At 38.0% G+C, this 23,385-nt stretch overlaps 1 protein-coding gene across 1 annotated transcript in view; it reads right to left on the bottom strand.

The window, feature by feature from the left end:
• Positions 1-480: 480 nt before the first annotated feature.
• LOC150081703 (bone morphogenetic protein 7-like) overlaps positions 481-23,385 on the bottom strand; it is a 241,044-nt gene continuing 218,139 nt past the window's right edge. Inside the window, exons 4-5 of the mRNA XM_090379568.1 lie at positions 16,322-16,480; positions 481-1,444 (exon numbers count right to left, since the gene is read on the bottom strand). Coding sequence (XP_090235694.1) covers positions 915-1,444; positions 16,322-16,480 — 689 coding nt within the window. The 3' untranslated portion in view covers positions 481-914. The remainder of the gene's footprint in view (positions 1,445-16,321; positions 16,481-23,385) is intronic.

Genomic DNA, 23,385 nt, shown 5'->3' with positions numbered 1-23,385 from the left:
TTGGAACGGGTTTATGGTTGCTGAATAAACTTAAAAAAATGTAATCTCAAAAGAAATTGTCATACAGTTTTGAGGTGATTAAATGAAAAACTTTTTCCGCATTAAATCTTCTAAAACTTTTTCCGTATTGTTTTATTTGACTTTCTTGAAATGTTACGCTTAATTAAGGATTTCAGGGGGAAATAAATGAAATGCCGTGTAAAAAGAAATAGTAAATAATGCATATATAAAACCATAATCCAGTAATTACAATGTTTTCATACACTACTCATTACACCATTATCTCAAGGAATTGTTTGGTAAACTATTGATTTAATGCTTTACGTACAACAAATTTCCAGTAGCTTTTTAACCTCGCCTTCTTAGCAAGGAAAATAAGTTACAGTGTTTACTATATATATATATATATATATATATATATATATATATATATATATATAAGGAAGGAGTTATCATACATAGTGGTTTACTGTTCCTGAGAGGAATATTGACTAAACAAAAATATTTTGATGGAATTCGGCAGATTATCATATTTGTTGCAGAAAATGTCACCTGCATGTGAGAGTTCCGCATTTATATTATTTATAAGAACTTCTGTGTATCTCTGACCAACGCTCAGTGTTCAAAATGCTAACGTTGCTACTACAAATACAGTTTACACACCACATGCTTAGCGTGCATACATCATTGCTAAGGAGCAAGTATTCGAAGACTTCAAATAAAAAGAGGATTTTGGTGATATGTGGAAGAGTAAGGAACTTCTGAATAAGACTGTTCTTCCAGCATTGTCTCATGAGTACGTTTTCCGTTGTAATTAATTTCAAATATGCCTTTTATTTCACTTCTCACTCGTTCCTTTTATCTCCTTTTCAATTGTCATGATTCCATTATGCAGTTTAGGAAAAGTGGTGTGTTCAGTGACATCCACAACTGGCTGCCACCATGTCATCGTATTGCTTCAAAATCACATTCTCGTGCTCGTCAAAATATAGCAGTGTAACAGATTGTAACTTGTTCGGAACGCAGCATGGAGTAGCAATTCCTGGCGTTAAATTTAATTCATGAACAATACTCTGAACTGTGGCATGATTAGTTGGCCACTGGTTCTGACCTAAGGGGAAAGTGCATTCTCCCTTGCAGTAAAATGCATTGTAATTTTTAGGGGAAATTATCCACGTGGACCAGCCAATTTTTTCAAAGTCCACTTGAAGAGAGTGCCGTGTGCAGCTAGTTGATTGCTTTGCACCACCACTTTGATCCATCAGAAGCACTTCGTCATTTCCCGTAGAAAATCGACGTCGACGAGAATTAGAAGAGGTACCATTGATAGTACTAACGTGGTACCTTCGACGATTTTTCTCGTTTAGCTTTAAACCCTTCGTCCTGGGATCAGAGGGTAAAAATCCATAATACGACAGTTCCGGAAAACCGTAGTCATGGAAATCTGAAAGATAAAGGAAAGAAATCTGTGAATATAGAACAAAATTATAGATTGTGAAAAGAAAGTAATAAATAATATAAAGAAAATAATAATAAGTAACTGCTATTTCAGGAATAGTAGTTACTTATTAGACATAATCATTGCACTACACCTGTCTACACATAATCATTGCACTGCATCTGTTTCGATTATTCGCTTTGGTGTCATCTTTAAAACAACGAATGTTTAAAACAACAACGTCATTGACAGGATTCGAACCCAGGCCTTTAATACCCGATTTGAGAAGATTGTGATTATAACCACCGTACTAACAGCGAAGAACACGAAATGTATTTTTAATATATATTTTTATATAACGCGGACTTTTCATATTACGCGGCTCGGTCAACATATTCTTAAAAACCAGTAAAAAAAGCAGCATAAAGAAAGTAGAAAGTGAAGAAACATTCTAAAGGACAAAAACATCATGACCGCATTGCCCTCCAAGTATAATAAGAATAAAATACGATGTCTAGCTACGTGATAGCGAAAAGATGCCCAGGGAGACCTATTGCCCCTAAAAAGGGAGGGTTTGAATTCCAATCAAGTAGTATAGTAATTTTCTTGTAGGGTACGTGACACATGGCTCCCTCGTGAACATGTCATTTTCTGCCCTCGAGACAAGCAGAACACACGTCCAACGGAGGATCATCATATGGATATGTGGGTTAACAGGAAATATAACCCAAAAACAGAAACGCGATTGTAGGAAGAGTCTTAACAAATGAGTTCATCATACTAGTATATGAAGCATTCAGAATGTTCGTTAAATGTTTATTATTCTGTTGATGCGTGATTAATTTTAATATCAGAAATCTGTTTCAATGCTCTTAACTAACTGTAAAATAATGAATAAACAATTTCATTTCAGTGCTCTAACACAAAGAAAAAACAATTATCTGTTGGCGAACGACAACTCGTCCCTTGAATATTCAAGCGCGGCTTAAAAATGTTCATTAGAAAGAGCAGTAACATCGTGATGATGGTAGCACATACAACCACAACACACATTTGTGTGTTGGTGTCCCTGGGCGGAATTAGAGCCGTTCCACGAAGGTCTAATTGCATGTTAGTTTCTAGGAAATAACTGCAAAGAGGATGTAAATTAATCGGTCAAGGGACAGGTATTTAATACGCAGTATTAAATACCTGTCCTAAATCGATATAATTTTTTTCCTCAATCGATATAATCTCAAGACTGCGAAATTCATTATGCTGCTATTCATAGTTACTCGCGATGTTTGCGCAAGACAAAGAATTTTATAATGATAACATTCTGTCGTCTCCTAAGTTGGCTTTACTACCACCACTTGGAAACTGGAAAAAACCTTAAAAATGTGGTATCTAATTCTTTTTCCCTTCCATTCTGTGTGGCTGAAATAACAAATGGTTAAATCCTTGAACACCGCGTTGGTTGCTAAATGCACTATGAGTACTTTAATTATATCCTGTACACTTGAATACATGTATACAAAAATTAAAAACTTAAATAAATTTTTGTCCCAAACGGTACGGTAAATGTACTTAAAAATCAGTACGTTTACCGTATCATTTAAGCTGTTATGCTAGCAACCTCCTTTGACTAATGGGAACAAATGACTGAAGTCACTGGTGTCTTTAGGGAAACGCCTGTCTCCTCTGTACATAAAGAATGGAATAGGCCTTCGTTAGTGGAAACACAGATTATAGCCAGGTGGGAAGGAGCAGCAGTGCGTAGCACACGCTTCTTGATTAGACCGGGGTTCGAGCCCGTCACCACCAAATACGGAGGATGCGGAAAGGTCAGGGAATGACCACCGCATATCCCGGAGCAATATGGCCTTAGTTGCTAATGCTCCTAAAAAAAAAACCAAATAACACAGATTATAGAATGAATCATCCAACTGTTATATCATTGGAGAAGCTAAGAGACTGAGAGAACTAAATTATGATAGCTCGTTCTGCCCTTCGTTATCATCTGATTCGTCCACCGCGCTCATGTCACTTATAGTGCCAGAACTCCTGTACTGGGAAGGATTACCTTCTTTTCTCCTTCTTCTTTTCCTAAGCTTTATCCCTCTAACTGGAGTCAACTTTCCCTTTCCTTTTTCTCTACTCGTTCTTGGTCTGGACGAAATCTTCATCCACTCCACATTCTTCCTTATTATCTTCCACCATGTTTTCTTCGAGCTTCCTCTTCTTCATAATCTTTACACTGGCATCCCTATGATTCTGCTCACTGTAGCAGTCTGTAAACATCGTTTTATGTAGTCAAACTTCAACTACTTTCCTGCATTTTTTTTTAAATTAATAAACTCATTCTTCGCATTATTTTTCCTTGTAATGCCTCATCTTCCACAGCATTCGCATCTCTGCTACAAGCAACTTTTGCCCCTGTTGTTTCTTTCCTGACCAACATTCTTCTCCAAACATCAGTGCTCTAACCATCTCTCATAAAATCTTCCCTTAAACCATACTGATATTCACCGATCGCACAGCACCCCACTTGCTTGCCTACACTCGATCCACTCTAATATCGGAACTATTTGGGGCCCTATTCAAGTCCCGTTCCCAAGTGAATTGTGTCCACTTCACCCCACAACCCGAAGGGCTGTCCCTGGGCCATGTGATTCTCTATTGCAATTCTGGAATTGACAACCCATTGATTATCACGATGGATTGTTATGCTTCTGGCCGGGGTGGCCATTACGAATATTTTTATTGATTATCATGGATGGAGACCTCAGAGGTCTCTGAAACCCACTGCAGTAGAGTAATGAACTGAGTATGTAATTTAGACTTTACTTTTAGATTGTGCCAATAATTTATTGACAATAAACATCCATAATGTGTCTCACCCATAGCGCACTCTTACTGGATGACAGATGTACTGTCAAAGCTTATGAAATAAAAATACTGAAGAATGAAGCTACCTGTCTTGTAAACTTTCCATGCAGCATTCTGTGTGACTTTTTACAAATCTACTCGTGCGTGCCTTTTTTCTGTGCTTGCAACCCAAGAAATTTTTGGCATTAATTATTATTATTATTGACTAACAATAACTTGATTAACATAGAAAAGAGAAAAGCATTTCTAATTAAATATAAACTCCTTATTACCTGAGCAGTAATTAAGATAAAAGTTATTCTTATCTAACCTATGTTATAATTAGAGCAAACTGACTACTTGAACTTCTAATTGGTCTTAAAGAAATCATGAGTATATCCTGTGATTTTAAAGAATTATGGAGCAGAATAGTACTTTGACGATAATTAATAGAATTTGGCTAATTTGAATTTTTTTAAGTTGATATCAAATTACAAATAATGGAAATTAAATTATTGGCTTTGAGGGGTATAATTTTTAATTATATTTTATCTTATGTTTCTTTTTTGGTTTGATGAAGCGTGAAAAAATATGTTTAATTTCATTTTTTGTTTATATTGATTGTCATAGGCAATTAACTTGTTGACAAGGGTTTTGTTTATCCCTAACACGTTTTCATTATTGCTCTTTTCTTTTTCATTTTTGTACCGATAAAGATTTTACTGTATTTATTATCTCTCTATACATTAAAAACGTTTCCAGCTAGTGATATTTATTCGAGCTAATAGGAGAAGAGGGCGGGACAATTGCGTCGCTACAAATACGCAGGTAAATAATTACATTGTTGCTTTCCATTGAAAGACAACTGCCTCCATAACGTTCACCAACGTCTTGCACGTGCTTCACTGTCTAAAACATGATCACACCCGGCATCATTTGATGTTCCATTGTAATGTCAGCTGATGAAGGGACTTGATATAGTTTGTATATTTGTAAATATTTTAGTTTTGATCTTTCGGATGCAACAGTATTCCTCATGCATTATAGAACCCGAAGCAAAAGGCATTTCCTACGTGACCTATGTAAACGCAGGTAAATACAAGAATTTACATAGCGATATTTATTCCACCTTGAGAATGCCGTGTAGTGGAAGCTGAGGTAGACCTGTATCTCCTCTTCCCCAATGGGGGGGAGAGGAGATGCAGGTCACGTGGTACAAGTGGGCGGGGCAGTTGCGTAACTACAACTGCACAGGTAAATGATTACATGGGTCATTTCCTGATTAGATATCGATCAGTGCGTTTCGACAGGTGTGTCGTTTACGTAGAAAAGATTTGACTTACTCCGTCATCGGTTCCGCCCAAAATCCCGACATACCGATTGTATTTCAGAAAAAACAAAGTTAGAGTCCATATCTCAGAAATAAATTGTTTGCGAAAAAAAAAAAAATGTTTTTCATGTAACCAAAACGGCCGCTAAAAACATTAAAATTTTACTTGGGCACATGGAACATGTACATTGTATATGATAAACAGTACATGATAATGTTAATATTGTATGTCATATTAATGAATAAACAACACACACATTTTATATATATACAAATATGCATAAAATAAAATAATATTTATAAAGATACATTGTGTGCAATACAGCGAAGGTAATCCATTACAGATCTATTTTCACGATCGTTCACAACCGTCGTTTCTCTCTCGACTGTCGCCTTCTTGCGTTTTGGACAGGATTCACCACGAAGTATGCATTCAGCTTGGTTATCGACCTGTTGCTATTCTTTCTGAAATTCCTCGATGTTCCTATATACGCCAATATGTGCTTGTCCAACTATACACTCCCATCTTCTGTGCCATTCCTCAACACTGTTTTGGGTGCATGGAATTCCCAGTTGAATGGAATCGTATACAGACCTGTAGGTATTCGTTGGGAGACCTATTGCTGCTAGGCTGTTGTGTAGGGTCTTTGGCACCATACCTGTGGTTAACACGATGATCGGGATGGTCGTTACTTGTTACATATGCCACATCTCTTTGATCTCCTGTCTTAGGTTCGTGTACGTCCTGATTTTTCCCCATGGGTTTTCCGCAGGGTACTTACTGCTTTGTCAATCAGATAGGTAGCCTTTTCCTTCTTGTCCACAAGAGTTATGTCCGGTCTGTTGTGCGGGATTGTCTTATCAGTTATTATGGCGCAGTCCCAGTACAGCTTGTGGATTGGGGTTTCTAGTACTGCCTGGGGTTCGTACTTGTAATATGGTACACTTCCTTTGATCAACTGGTATTTCTCTGCTAGCTTCTGATGTATTATCCTTGCTACCTGGTCGTGTCTACGAATGTACTCAGTCTGGGTGATCACCTTGCATCCCGCGGTGATGTATTGGATCGTTTCTGAGGCCAGGTGGCATCGTCGACATATGTCATCTGACACTGTGTTCCTTTGCGATGTATTTTCTATAGTTTCTGGTGTTGAATACCTGGTCTCGGATGGCGAGCATGAATCCTTCAGTCTCGGAGAAGAGCGTCCCACTCGTAAGGTATGCATTGGAAGCAATTTTATCTATGTGGTCTTGATGGAGATTATTATAATTATTAAAGATTAAAATATGTACTGATGACATAATCCTTTATATTATTGCGAAAGAGTTTCAGTCTATATCAATAGATTGACAGTATGAATTTATAAAATTACAGTAAAGGGTGTATATTAATTACGTCACAATTAGTCAGTAGAAATTATGTTACTTTTTGAATGAGCCGTATCATCAATTGTTGATATGGCTTATGTTGATTGCTGATGACACTTGCTTAATTAAATTTCGTTTACATAATTGCTTTCAGATATTTAAATTTAAGGATTGTATCTGCCAGAATATAGAATTGCTTGAACACCATTGTTATCTTGGCCATAGTTTGAATTAAACTTCAGGTTGTTCCAAACACAACTTTTCTGGTAATTAAAGTAGAATGTCACATTTATTAATTTAATTGCATTAAAGACAAATTCATTATGTTCACTAAGGTTGAAAATATATATCTTAGTTGACTCTTTAATTAATTATTCTTCAAATACATGGTCTGGATTTAACCTGTCGTATTTGAACTTAATAAGCTGTAAAAGGAATTTTGAAGCTGAAATTAGGAAAAGATAGCTGGGAAAATGTGCATAAAAGTAAACAGTTACTTCAGAATTCTATGCTTAGTAGGATGTTTGGTGTTTGGTGCAGTCACTAATAACAGACTTATTTAAAACTTCAGAAAAGGAAAAATTCTACGTTGAAGCATCCTCAATGTTTAAATAAACATGGATAAAGGGACATTTCTTTCTTATATAATTATTAATATAATATATTAGATATAATTCATTTTAAAATAAGGAAACATTTGTCTATCTTAAAGGTGAATTTTTTATTAAGAAGGTTCTTGATTTCTAATACTTCAATACCTGTTAGGGCAATGGATTTTCTCCCCTCTACATGTGATGGAAACAAGTATTTGAAACTCCAACCCCTTGTTATTTTTTATAGAGTTGTCTCTTTTAATATTTTCATTTGATACTTATCTTGTATCTATTTGATCGATATCTTTAATTATGCCCACCTTATATTATGTATTAGTACTCAAAAATCGTTTTGAATATTTTCGTTAGATTCTTTTAATTGCGTTAATTTGAATTTTAATTGTTTTGAATTGATTTTGAATTGTGTTAAATTGATTATTTAATTATTTATATTTTACTTTAATTATTTAATTATTTACATTTTACTTTAATGTACCGGTAAGTTGTCGATTTTTTCGTTTTTTCCGTTTTAATTTCTGGAGGGTATCATACGGAAGTGTTCCACGTACTATATTGAGGTAAACTCCTCTTATTAATTTACTAGTATTAGTACATAATATAAGGTGGGCATAATTACAATTCACAACTTGATAAGAGTATCAGTTGTGAATTGTATTTTTGGTCTGCTGAAAAAACTCTATATATATATAGAGTAGTAATATATAACAGTTAAGAAGCAAAATAATAAGCAGAAAAAGGAAAATAACAAAAACTATAGTATATATATTTATTTTATTTATTTATTTTTTTTATTATTATTAAATTTTAGAAAATAATGACAGGGATAATATTTTCAGGGAAATGTAGAGATTTGGAAAAAAGTTACCAATAGGTGGCCCGACTACAGTGGATACGGTCCTACAGTATTATGTATGTATATGTATAAAATACGATGTATATTCACATTGTTCTGTACAGCATTATATTATTATTTATTTTTAGATTGCATTTTACCTTTTAAAAGCCAATTTTCTTTCTGCATTCTAACTGAAATTAATATAAATGTTGTTGAAATTCAGAATTATGGCTTAATTAGTTCTGCTAATGTGTACACTTCAAGTAGTGAAGTATACGCAGAAGAGGTCGGAGGATTCAATTTTTTAAATGCCTATATAATAAAAAGAAAAAAAAAAGCTCTTAACTTTTTGAAAACAAATGGTTGTTCCATAAGTCTCGAACTATAGAAAAAAACTGTTGCAATATATGTTCAATATGTGGACCATTCACACCCACATTGCCAGTTCAAGAGAACAGCATGAATTGTTTGAGGCGACGTTATTGTGCCCACTGACAGTTCTTCTTTTAGGATGTTCGAAATTATGTATTTAGACAGCATACGCCTGTGCACTATTTCGCAGAATAATTCGGCAATGCTCTTGCAATACCGGTTGAAAAATAAAATTGAAGCACCCGTGCAAGGTATAACAAAAAAAAAATAAATAAATAAAAAAAATAATAAAAAATAAATAAAAACCAATAACACGATAAGAAACCAACTAATGTGTTAAAAGCAAAATTCGATTATGACTAGACTATTTTAATTGTTATAATTAAGTTTTTGTTAATCTGTGAAAGGAATGAACGTGATATTGAAAAATATGAAGGGCAGATTTACCCGTGTACTCGTAACAAAAAAACTTTACTGTATCAGATGTGTTTGAATAGCAAATAAATCACACATTTTATTTTTGGGTAAGTACAGTATTTTCAAAAATAATATTTACAATGTGAATTCCTATTTTTGCTGTAAATGATTCGCATTACTGCTTCATTCACTGTCCTGACTGCTAATTAATAACAAGCCACCTCCGTAGCCGAGTGGTCAGGAGCGGGAGTGCAGTAGCACACGTTCTTTGAGTAGACCGGGGTTCAAGTCCCTGACTGCTGAATACGGTCGATCTGCCAACCCGCACTGTACCAGCGTGGCAGATTATGGTCCATTTCCCTCAGCATGAATTGTTGAGGAGGCTTCCATCCTGCAGTGGGTTGATAATGGCTGCACTTTACCTTTACGTGTGACTTTTTATCGATAACGAATTTGGTGTTGCGAACGCCAGCTGGCTAAAGGCATTCATGTTACTCTTCATTTTTGAACATATTCACAAAACGAGAAAAGAATAGATAACTTCAACAGCAATGCTTTGGAATTCGACGGGAAACAAACAAGTTAGATAATGTACGTATTGCATTACATTTCTATTGCATTCGATTATCAGAATAATGTATCTCAGGGAGTTAACTTCTGTACTGTACTCAAGATGTATTTACAAAATTTCACACTATCGTACAGCAAAATTTCACACTATCTTAAAATCTTTTGAAACTTAGTCTACAGAGAATCTGCCAACACTATCAACTTTTGACATATTTAAAATGACAGCAAAACATTACATACTGATAAAACCTACAGATCAAGAACTGTTGATCTGTAGGTTAACTTAACTTAGATGTTGACACCCTATTGATAACACAGAAGAGAAACACGTTCTGTGAATGTTTTAGTAAAAGATCAACTTATTATTATATGCCTCTCTAAATGTTTGTAAATTCTGAAAGAAATATAATGAAATTTCATTTCATTTTTTTCCCTGTGTCCTTGTGCAATTTTTAACTTGTTGGTTTGAAAAACTTGTTTAGAAGTGCAAACTGTAACTATTCAATACCGACTTTCTACATACGAAAAAAAAATGGGTCCCTTAAGATCAAATGTTATTGCAGGGTACTTCGAGGATAACTATGTTGGGCGTAGAAGGCGATTGGTCTTCTGACTTTTCCGACAAACGTCTATAACAATTATAAGCGTGTTTGGAATGATTTACCTAGTTATATAACGCGGTGGAAGTGTGTTACAGATTATTCCATTCTACTATGGCAGCCATTAGTTTGTCTGGTGTTTGATAAAACAAAAGACGACCAGTATTTCCATAAATGACAAGTGGAACGGTTATTAGCAGGATACGATGAATAATGGCCGGCCCAAAACATATGTGAGTCTAGAACAAGCAGATCATAACCGTTGTAAGTCAGTTCCATGAAACTGAACCGACCATTGTAGTATTTGCAAAGAATCGTTTACAACCTAGCTATTTAAATTTTGCAGCTGCCTAATCTGGATTCAGTTATACGACTTGCTCAGTTAGTCCATTTTAACAACTTTCATGTCTTTGCTGAAATTTCTTTCCACTGGCACTGTTTTTCTGAATTGGCATCCAAACGCATAGTCAGCCAAACATTGGCCATTGTCTTCAACAGCCTTAACACATTTATTGGAAAACCAAGATTTAGATAAACGACGAGATTTTAAGGTGGAATGTGGAATAAAATATTTCAACTCTACAAGAATAATTTCACTGATACGATCTGAGCAAACGGTGACATCAGATGTGAAACAATAATCCGCCCAAGGAAAAGAAAAGAAATCTCTCAGATCATCCCATTTTACATTCTTGTAATGCCAAACAATACGAGGTTGAGAATGGCCACGAGCGAAAGGCTCCATTGGAGAACAGACCATCACCAAGTTGTGATCTGAGGTGCCTAGAGTGGTGCCGCTTAGCAAACCTCACTAGTCCATTTTTTTACTGAAGATCCGGTGATGGTGCTTACAGTGAGAAGTAACCCTGACTCACCTCGACTGTGTACTTAGAAGGGTTGTTTGAGAAAAGGAACACGTGTTGCTGCATGGTTAGGTTTATCTGGTATTCTTGTAGATAAATGACCGATCTGTTGTTATTTATCTAATTGCAGAAGCCTCAGCATGTCGACCAGCTGGGTCTATGTGACTAGAAAAGAAAAGCAGTTGGAGCTGTGAACATTAAAATTACTTCACTGTTAGGAAAGTTGGACTGGAAAAAGTCACGTTTCAAAGAGAGGATGTGAAAGAGTTCCAAGTGATTAGTGGAGTTGGGAGAACGATAGGAGCAACAAATGAATTTGACTGAATGTAATAGAGAGATTTTAAGCTAGAGAAGATCGAAAAGAGGAGATTCCAAATTACTAGGTCCCTGAGAAAGAATATCTGAACGGACACAGGTATCCAACTAAGATCAGCAGTGGTTGAATCAACCGATAACTGGGATTCTGTCAGAAAACGTACATGGGGTTTGACAGATTGTAAGTGGAAATGGACATCATTGAGATTAGAACTGAGACCACGTATATATGTAACCAATTAATTACTTCGTAATTAATTGGTAACAAGATAATTAGTTATTTATTTTTCGTGTATATTAATCACAGAAATTTAAAAAAAAATCAATTAATTTAAGAATTAAAACTAGCGCGCGCCTGAAATGTAACACACTGTATATTAACTAATTAGAGACACAATATAATTAGAGACACAATTACAGACATATACACTGGTGTACAAAGAAAGTGCATCACCTAGGAATTTCACATTTCTAACTCTTTTTCGCGATGGTATGTTACGTTAATGACTAGCATCACAAATAGAAATATAAACAAGAGACATTTATTAATAGGTAAGGCAAAGCTAAGTAATATTTGACAGGTGCTCTCAAAATATTCCAAAATGAGCATTTGCAACCTTTATACAACAGTTTTGGTAAACACGACAATTATGGCTGAAATGTTATCAGAAGCCCTCAGTTTGCTTCAGTGTATCATTTTGAATGGAAAACAAAATGAAAAGTTCACCAGGTGCAAACTAATATTTAGTTGAACCGTCTCTGGCCCTGATGACAGCAGCACACCGCCGAAGCATTCACAAAATCAATTTCTGAAGATAATCAACTGATAGTTCGTAGTTCCAAACACGAATTATGGTTTCCTGAAGTTCACGAAGGGTCTTTGGTTTGTTTCTGGCAACTGCAGGTTCCACACGATGCCAACAGTTCTATATAGGATTTAGGTCCGGGCTGTTTCCTGGCCAGCTAACAGTTGTAATAAACCGTTCTTCCAACCATTTTTTCACTTGTAACAAATGTAAACACATTACTGTCGAAGCTCTAATGCAGAAATGAAGCTAAAATAACTGCAGAAATGCCTACTTACACTTTTCGCCCGATGACAAGGAGCAGAGTCGTCCTGAAATTTGCAGTTACTTTGCAGGTTGAAATGGTCCCTAATGGTTGGCAGCAATTTGCCTTCCAATATAGCCAGGTAACCATTGGCCTTTACGGAACCTTTCATAAATTTCAGGTGACCTACTCCGCGATACGAAATGCACCCACATATCATTTGGCTGGTAGGGAATTTCACTGTAGACACCATAGAATCTGGATGGAATTCTTCACCACGTCTACGGCGAATCGTTTATCTCCCATCAGAGCCATGCAGGTTGAATTTCTTCTCATCCGAGAAAATAACTGACTTCCACTTGACATGCTCCTTATCTTTCTCTTGTGGCAAAAGTCCTGGACTTGACAATCTTGAGGTCTCTATCGTAAAACGCACTTGGAAAACTAAACCCTGTCTCATTGCTACCTTAATGAATACTTGTTTGCTTTATGGTGTCTTCCCAGATCGTTGGAAGACTGCCAATCTTAAACTGCTAATTAAGAGTCCGGCTAAACCCGTTGACTCACCTTCCTCCTATAGGCCAATCTCTCTTCTTCCTTTTCTTGGGAAAATTCTTGAAAAACTTCTTTTTGCAAGATTTAAAGACTACTATGTTTCTAGGAATCTCTCCTCTTCTTCCCAGTTTGGTTTTACGAAGGGCAGATCAACTACAGATGCTATAAATCTTCTTTTAAATACTGTTAGAACATCTCCTTCAAAATACGTTCTCGGTCTCTTTGTGGACTTCAAAGGGGCCTTTGACACCTTGTGGTGGCAGAGCGTCCTGGAGAGGTTCCGAAGGGCCGAGGTTTCCTGTCCTATCTATACCCTTATTTCCAGCTACTTTCAAGATAGGAACCTTGTGGTCTCGTCGGGCTTCTGCTCGGTTTCAAGACCGGTTTCTAGGGGTTGTCCTCAGGGATCCGTTCTTGGCCCTGTCTGCTGGAACGTGGTCCTTGATGGATGGCTAAATGCCCCTCATGGCGATATTGTTAATATTGCCTATGCTGATGATCTTGCCCTGCTGATCCCTGGGAATTCTCGCCTTGAGCTTGAAACAAAGGCTAACCACATCTTGGATGATCTACACATATGGTGCTCACTTCATAAACTTTCGATTTCTATATCTAAGACGAAGCAGCTTCTCTTAAAAGGTCTGTTAAATCGCAATCGGCCTCCTGTGGTGAGGCTTCTCAACCAGACAATCAAGCTTGTACGTGAATTTAAATACCTTGGGGTGGTGATTGATGATCGCCTTTCTTTCATTCCACACTGCAAATTCCTAAAGGAAAAAATTAAATCAACTACTGGCTGGTTAATTCACATTGCCAGATCTCTTTGGAACCTCAAATCTAGAACATTGGGTTTATACTACAAATGTATATTCCTCCCAATTGTTACATATGGTGCGGGTGCGTGGGGTTCCCGTGTCCAAAACTCTCTCATCCTTAAAATTCTTCTACAGACGCAAAGATCCTTCCTTTTGGCCACGAGCAGGGCATGTAGAACTGTTTCTACTGATGCCCTGCTAGTTCTGAATGGGCGCCTTCCCATTCATTTAGAAATTATCCTTGCATTTCTTAAATTTCACAGGAGGCATCTTACCCCTGCTTCCATTGGTGTTTTTGAAAATAATTATAATAACTCTACCGACCTTGAAGTTTCTCGACTGCTCAGTTTAGCCCTTGATGAGTGGCAGCTCTCTTGGGATGACTCTTCCGTTGGCAGAATTACTTTCTCCTTCCTTCCTAAAGTCTTTGTAAAATCTAAGAATCTTTCCTGGCTTCAACCTGGACTTTTTTCCTCTTTTCTTCTTACGGGTCACGGCCTTAACTCCCGCCTTTTTAGGTTTGGACTGGTCCCCTCTCCTCTTTGTCATTGTGGAGCTGAGGAGACGGTGGAACATTTAGTCCTAAATTGCAACATATATTTAGATTTACGTTACCAGCTCATGTTAGACACTAATGTTTACACCCTAGATGATTTCCCAAAATTTTTGGAAACATCAGAATCCTTCTCAGCTTTTTGTAACTACGCTAACTCTGTGTTTAGAAGACGAAAGATGCTAAACACAGCTCATCCTGTTTAACTCAAAATTTTGGATAAAAAAAAAAAAATATATTATTGTTTAGAATTACAACTTCCTCTTTTATGTAATTGTGATCTTAATTTTATTATGACTCTCGGAGTTAATAGCCTTGTTAAATCTCAAGTTTTCCTCATTGTGTGTTAAGATACTAGAAATGCAGTTCTAACAAAATCACTGAAAAGGTTATTAGATTGCTTGTTATTTAGTGTAACTGTTTAAAACTTTTACCAAATATTGTTCAGACAAGTTCTTCTGGGCTTCTCAGAAGTCTTGTCTTCTCACTGTAAATTTTTGGAAAATTTTGTAATTAGATGCTAAGTTAAGTTAAGTTATTTTCTTGGTGTCTCAGACACAATTAAATTTGTTTCTTGAGTTTTCCTTTCTCTGGCTGGCTGAGGGTGGGCTCCTCTTCCAGTCGGAGAAAACCTAACTTTCCTCTCTGTTCTTAGTTGTTAATTCATCCTACCGTTTTCTGCTCCTTTCTTAAGAGAATATCTCTCTTCTTTCTTTGTCCTACTTCTCCTTCCCATAACTTTCATGGGTTTATCACTGGTTGGAAACCCCCTTTGCGGTTACTAACCCCTGGAGCGCCTCCTCGTGGCAAGGTACGGGAGTCTAGACGCAGGTGGCTTCCCCCCTGCCTCCAGGCTGCAAAGTCTCCAGGGCCGGCAAACAACACCCAACAGAACCTACACTAAAACATACACACATACATTTATACACACTTGCCGGCTATAAATAAACTACAGAAGATACAGCGGTATATAGGGGAAACCCTGGAGGCCGCAACCATTACACGAATACCTTGTACCTTGTACCTTGTAACGAAATTAATCGGGCCCTTTTCATTTTTTGCGTGAGGAGGGGCTTCTTAGGACGACGGGCTACAAGTACATTTTTGAAGAGGCCTGCCTGTTACTGCACTTGCTCCCACTCCTGTATGTTCTTCCCATTCTCTTTTCAGCTGAGACGAAGAAGCTTTACGGTTTTTACGGCATAAGCGCTTCAAAACGTGGTCTTGTTTTGGCGTAGGGACTCATTTGCGTCCTGTTCCTTTTTCCTATCAGCAGAACCAGTATTCTTGAGTTTGGAAAGAAATCTACTCACTGTCGACTGATTACAAGACACTCTATAAGCAATATGACGGGAAGAACATTCTTCCTCACTTAAAGCAACAATATCACTCTTTCTTCGTGGCATTAACTGCACGTAACTCGCTATCCTGGACACAAGCAAGGAATGACTGCAACTCTTTGCAGAGCGTGCTTATATAGCTGAAAGTAACAGTTGATGCAATATTACGTCATTACCTACGCGGGTCAATCTTATCTGATGCAATCTGTAAGAAATATTGCCATATACTTACGTTATTCGGACGACAATTACAATTTTAAGGGGTGATGCACTTTCTTTGAATACCAGTGTATATACTTACACTTCTTAGCCTTAGTTTCTGGTGCTTAACACACTCGTAATCTAACCACAAAATGTGAGCGAGTTAAATTTCTCATTCTGTGAGAACGTTGCCAGATCAGTGCTTTTGAATACAATTACAATTCAATTCAGTTCCTTACCTATTTTAGGATGAGAAGGATTCTGGTTCTGTCTTCCATCGTCTGTAAAAAGAACAAGGATTGGTTGTTTATTAACGTGGTGCTGGTGCCGTTTAGCAAACCTCACTAGTCCATTTTCTACTGAAGTTCCGGTGATGGTGCTTACAGTAAGAAGTAACCCTGAAAGAAATGCAAAAAGTAATAAAAATAAAATAAATAAATAATTCAATAAAATCAAAAAAAATTGCAAATATTTCAAGGTATCACACACAAATAGTATGTGCTCACAGATTATAAAGAGTAGTGATGAGTTTTTATCGCGTGCATTGAAAAAAACATTCCTAGAAAAAAAATTCATATCCTGATACCTGTTTACCTGCTAATACGGGTCAAAGTAATGCTTGCACGAATCTCAAAAGTTTCTGTATGATGCTTCAGAAGAGAAATAGCTTTCTGGTGGTGGAAAGATATACCGATGGCAGAGAAATTTTAAATGAATGTGTAGTTAAAACAGGAAGGAAAGTTCCTGGAGAAAGTACTCACAACGAACATGAAAGCAGATCCTCGTGTGTTTTCACACTAATACTAAGAGTGTAATTAATGTTTGATGAGTTTGAGGTGCTGGTTGGATCAGAGTGCAGACATCATGGAAGGTTGGACGCACGATCATTCTGATGTACTGGATGCAGAGTTTGAATTATGTCAAATACAATATGTACAGGAGGGATAAATTTAATAGAGGTGGAGGAGGAATGCTTTTACTTGCCAATCTTATAGATACAGGACAAGCATATCCAGTAAATAACTATATAGAGTCAGTGTGGTGTGACACTTGGGGGAAGGAGACCTAGGGCTCATAACAGTTGTAAAATTTTTGCAAGCGGCTAAATCAGATAAAATATTTTTTTAGTCTCTAATCAGTCTCTAATAGATAAAATGCTTTCAGAATTTTATCTGATTTAGCCCTTGCTAAAAGAGGTTGGACGTCTCTTTCGCTTGAGTGTATAATCAAGTATACATGTACCTGTTTGTGCTCTCTTAGTAACTTAATGAAAGCCCATATACCAGGGGTGTCAAAAACGATCTGTATTCACCCAGAAGTAGTTTTGATAGAAAGGTTGAAACAAACACCGTGTATTACACTTTTTCAACATAGTCACCAGACAAAATAACACATTTTTGCCACCTCTCAGTACACTTCCGCAGGCCAATTTTGTAGAAGTCCTCTGACTCTCCTTCAAACCACGACTCGGCTGCAGAAACCACCTCATCATTAGCAGCAAAGTCTTTTCCACGAAGAAAGGACTTCAGGACAAGAAAGAGAAAGAAATCCGAGGATGCAAGGTCGTAGGAATAAGCAAGATGCGGCAATATTTCAAACCCACATTGGTGGGCACACCTCACTACAGCATGCGAAGAATGCACAGGAGCATTATCGTGGAGTAGGCGCGCACCTTATGACAGCTTTCCCCATATTTTTTCTTTTATAGCAGCACGTAGCTTTATGAAGAGGTTGGAATAATAGTTCGCCGTCACTGTACAGCCCTTTTGAAGGTAATCTGTTAGTATTACACCAAAATGAATAAAAAAAAAAAAAAACTGACAGCATCACCTTGTCAGCATTTAATTTCACCTTTGCATTTTTAGAGGATGGTAATTTTACATGCTTCCATTCTTTTGACATTTGTTTAATTTCGGGATCATAGTGATGGATCCAAGTTTCATCCACGGTGACAAGCTATGAAAACTCCTCTTGCTTTTCCTGGCATATTGTGCTCTTCCCTTCTTTTTGTAAGGATTTAGAAGTCTGGGAATCCAGCTAGGAGACACTTAACTCATATGCCGCTCTTGATGGATGTTTACCACCTACCCTATCCTAATTTGGGGCTCTGCACCTATTCTTTGACGCTAATACGGCGATATTCCAGGATTAATTTCTCAATTTTTGTAACATTCTCTTCTGTTATAGCAGTTGCTGGGCGTCCTGGAATTTTTTCATCATCCACTGAGGTTCTTCCACATTTGAATTGTTTATATCAATGTGCAACAACACTTTAACCTGGACAGTCTTCCCATAAGCAGCGACCACATCGTGGATTGTTCCCCTTGCAGAATGAGGACCCAAATCACTGATCTTATTTCACTTTATTCAGTGTGATACTTCACTTCATTCAGCGCTGCAAATAAAAAATGATTTGTGATATCTAAACCAAAATTTGTGTGGTTGCTATAGAGATTTCAAGGTATCAAACAAAAAGAATTTTCATCTTTCTATCAAAACTGCTTTTTTTTTTATTTCAATCATATTTAGGGATGCACCCTGTCCCAGAAACGGCTTACACGCCAGGGGATAATACAATTTTTTTGAATCTCACTCTCATAATTGCTTGACCCATGAGGGGCCCTGAACACACAGGGCCCCTCATGGGTCCCTGTGTGTGTTCAGCCGCTACCCATAAGGGGCCTAGACCAATGGTTCCCAAACTACTGAGATCTACGGACCCTATATATATATATATATATATATATATATAAGGTAAAAGTAATAAATCTATTGAAAAGTGCATTGAGGCGTGTATATATATATACAGTATTCTTATTACGTTTCGCTGACCCCCTGGAACTGGTCTACGGACCCCAGTTTGGGAAACGCCGATTTTTTTATTTCATATTAATTTCTCTATAAGAGAAATTAATACGAAATAAAAAAAATTAAGGCTTTGACTGATGACAGCTACGCTGTAAAAATCCTTTTTTTAAGGAAGAGTTTTTTTTTTTTTTAATGACAACATATCTCTCGCAGAATAAACATGACGCTTTTGGATGGGATGGGGTGCTGAGATCAAGTCTATAAAAGGAAAAGTATGGCCAATTACCGGACATAGTGACGTGGAACGTAGGGTGGACAGAGAGCTAGAAGATGAATTGTGCTCTGGAGTAGTGTGGTGTTGAGGTATGAGGTATGTGGTATGTTGAGGGTCTAACGGCTCCTGGGATTTCTCCCATGTCCGCGAATGTTCTATGTATCGGTGACAGTACCCTGTCAGAGCCACAGATTTAGAAGTGTGTGGGTAAGTAAAGTGTGTTCGTGTCAAACGGCACCAGGGGTTTCCCCCATCTCCGCGTGGTTTTCTTTGTGGGTGTAACAGATCACTGTTAAGGCCAGAGATTTAAAAGTGTATGGGATTTGGAAGTATTGTGTTGTGTATCGTTGTTCCTCTGGCCATTTAGCCGCTAGACCCCTGCTGGGGCCCAACGTTGCCCACACTCAGCCCCGTGGAGGCAGACCAGGTACACCCAGCATAATTATTTACTCTGGCAGGCCCTGCCACCTAATTTCCTGAGATTTCAGTGGCTAGGGCCTAAAAAAAAAAAAAAAAAAAAAAATAGTAATAATAAATAAAATAAAATAAATAAAAATAATAATAATAACGCGATTTTAAGGGGTGGTTCGCTAATGAGGTTAAGTTTTGGAACTGATGCACGATTTGGCTGTTATAATTTGGAAGTTTAAGTTTTTGTCGTGTGGGGCGTACACTGTGATGTATAGAGAGAGAGAGAAAGTGGGGAGAAAGACTGAAGACTGGAGGGGAAAGACAGAAGTATGAGGCCAATAGGGTAGACGACCCCAGATATCAGTGTGGCATGCCCATGCCGCACCAGGAGAAGTAAACGGGGGAGACGGGGGAGGGGACGGTCCCGGCCCCTCCCACCGCCAGGATATGGAGAGAAAGTGGGCCAGGCTAGGTGTCCAACCCAGATCGCCAAAAGGCGAGGCAACAGCGTAGCTGCGGTCACAGTCATGGTTTTTGGATGTTCAGTTCAGTGTCACTTCAGGTAGGTCACAGTCTTGGTTCAGTCTCAATTGTCTCGTGTTCATCTTATGGGATCAGGAAGAGGAGTGATGACTCTGGTCAGTTTGTAGTACTGCTTTGATGTCAATTCAGGTAGTCATATTCGTTGAGAGCATCAGTCCTGGCCATTTGCACCAGGTCATGAATGGAGAGTTATCTTTGTTGGTAATTTCTTCTGATCGGTTGTAGTCATGCGGTATGTTCATGCTGTAGTCTCCTCCTTGGTTAGTTTCAATGGAGTTCTTCTATTCAGATGTTTCCATATTGTTGCTGATAGCGATTTCTGTTCTCCTTCTGTTAAAGATGTCTGGGTCATGTGTAGTGTTATATGTTGTGCCCACTGTTATCCGACTTATTGGCCGCCAGGCCCCTAATGGGACCCGACGTTGCCCACACCTCGCCACGTGGAGGCTAGCTGGGTGTTACCAGTGAGACATTTGTACTCTGGCAGGTCCTACCAATTACTTTCTTGGGATTTTAGTGGCTAGGACCTAAAATAAAATTGAAACGAGCGCCGTTGATTTTAGATCAGCTACATTAAGGCGCTAACATGGGGTTTGACGCTGAACGCCTGTTTGTAAAGTGCCTCAAAGGTGGGGCGAATTTTTTTTTTTTTTTTTTTGTGTATTTTAAATTTGGACATGTAGGACTATGCGCTGTGCAAGAGAAAGTGCTGGGAGGGGAGAGTGAAGGCTGGGGGGTGAAATAGGAAGAAGAGGATCGATAGGGTAGGTGACCTCCTATTATTTAGTGCGGCATGCCCATGCCCCACCAGAAGGAAGGAAGGATGTGGCAGGGGAGAGAGGAGACAGCGAGCCGTCATCTCCCCCCCCTGCCGGGTGTGAAAGAAAATGGGTAGCACCGCACAAGAGAGTGCAAAGCCTTGGGCCAATATGGCTCCGTCAAGGCGGCAACTTGAAGTTTCTATGCAGTATGAGATCTTCGTCGGTCTTCTCTGTCATCGGTAGCCTTTAGTATCCAGGTTTGTCTTCCTCAGCTATGAACACTGGTCAGATCCATTGTCTGTCCGTTATCAATGGCTGTGGTTCTCTTCATCATGGGAAGATCCACATCTGTCTCCATTGGGTTATTCTTGCGTTCGCTAGTTATTAGATATTACTAGTAGTGAGCAGGTTCCTGAGGGAGGTCCTCTCCACGCGTGTTCTGTTTCTCATTTTTTTTTATCTGTTTCTTCTGTTGCTATCAGTGTTTTACGCCTAGCAAATAGTTTTTGTGCATATTCCTTTAGCGCCCTATATTTCTTTAGTGATTCCAGGTTCTTGGGGAGGTAGTGTATCGCGGTGATCAGTCTGCACCTGAGGTCCTCATAATGTGTGCAATCTTACATAATGTGCTCTCGGCACTGAAGCTCCCCCACAGCGCAGCTCGGATCCTCCTCAATTCCCAGCGCTGTCAGCTTGGCTTTAAAGGCCCCGTGTCCAGTCAGTAAATAGGTGGTGTATAAGCCGGGTTGAAACCAAGTTGGGGGACTGGGGTACATCCTGTTGATGTTCGGAAAGAATTTCCTGGTGATATTTCCCTTGTTTGAGTTGGCCAGCGCTCCTGCCAAACTTGCATCAGGTGTTTTTGTAGTCTTATCTTTTCATTTTTGCGTGGTGCATTAACGTCCACAGTATAGCCATGGTATGTACAGGGTATTCCTTTTTCTATGTGATAGTTTATTCCCCTGCGCGTGATCTCTAAGTCAAGGGGGAGAGCCCGGCCAAGACCAGCAGCTCGTGGGTACTGGTTGTTCTACAAGCACGTGTAACTGTCAGTAGGATGGTTCTTTGTGTTGAATCAAGAATGCGTCGGTTTACTACAGTTGCTGTTTTGGGAAACCATATCGCTGAGGTATAAATGATAATCGGTAGATTATCACATATAGATGTGTGGTGTACACATGGTGCTATTTAAATGCGCCAGTTGTGCATTATGGTTTCAATTTTTCTCAAGTATTACTACAGTACAAAGTACATTATCTTTATTTGACAGATTTTTCTCTGTTTTCTGAATCAAACTTTTTTTTTCTCGTAATCTATTGATAAAATAGTCGTGTTTGAATCCTGCGTTGTACTTTGACTTTCACTATGTTACTTTCAAATCTGTTGCTGTTACTTCACCAGAAACAAATTGGAATTTATGTTGTTCCGTGTCCTACATGATTCTGGTCACTTATTGCCCAACATCAAATTTCGCTGTGAAGCTTTCGTGAAATTTTCTTACCAAAATGTTTTGGAAGCATAGGCAGTATTCACGACGTCCACTTCGTAATATTTTTGAATAAACTTTGAAAACAATGATATTAAAAGATTCAATGTCTATTTTCCATAATGTTCGTCTCCTTTTGTTGCTGTAGTTCTCCTTCCGAGCCTTCGGAATCCCATTCCTATTCTTGTCAGTGTTTTCAGCTGTTCATTCGCCACACCAAACTGCTCACTGGTTTAAACTTTTTCTGTCACGTCCAAAACTGTTTTACGCCTAGTGTTTAACTCATTTGACGTCTTTTGTCTTAAGCTTATCGTATAATTTTATTAACTTTTTGGTTTACATGCGCTTAGAATCTGTAGCCTCTTGGAAAAAGAATTATGTGATGAGACTAAACACACAAAAGAGCAGTGTGGCCGGACTTTGCTTGAAAAATCAAAAAATTCCTTCCTTTACAAAGGCTTTTGGCTGCGAACAATTAATGGCAAAATAGGACAAGGATCAAGCGAGATTTACGCTTCTCGGAAATTCCAACCGTTGCTATCATACGCTCAAGTGGGCATTAGGCAACGCCCACATGATGCATTGGTCTATTTCGTACTCCATTTAATTTTTTTAAAATAAAGACCATAAATACCGTTTAAACTGTGCACTTCACAACACAATCCATTATTTTAACATAATAAGGGATGCAGTTAAGAAATATGATTATTTATTTATTGCAGCAGTACAACAGAGCTCTAAAATGACAACCATCTTTGTGAGAACGTGGCATATTTTATACGCATTTCAGCTTATCCTTTTGAAAAATAATCAAGGATAAAGCAATTCGAAACAAAGTCGATTGTGTTATATATAATATCTGTTTAATGGATTTAATCGTTGATATATAGTCCGAAACTGATCAGACAGCCGAATGGTTATTGCGGTAGTCCAGTATACGCATTTGAGTTGACCGTCATTAGATTCCATATGACGGCCAAATAAATAAAGGCTAATGATAAATCCTTGTCAAATAATTAA

This window comes from Mastigoproctus giganteus, chromosome 8, assembly GCF_048544385.1.
Source record: "Mastigoproctus giganteus isolate SK-2022 chromosome 8, ASM4854438v1, whole genome shotgun sequence".
Classification (NCBI taxonomy): domain Eukaryota; kingdom Metazoa; phylum Arthropoda; class Arachnida; order Uropygi; family Thelyphonidae; genus Mastigoproctus; species Mastigoproctus giganteus.
Note: the sequence above shows the minus strand (reverse complement) of the source record. Positions and strands in the feature narration are given on the sequence as shown.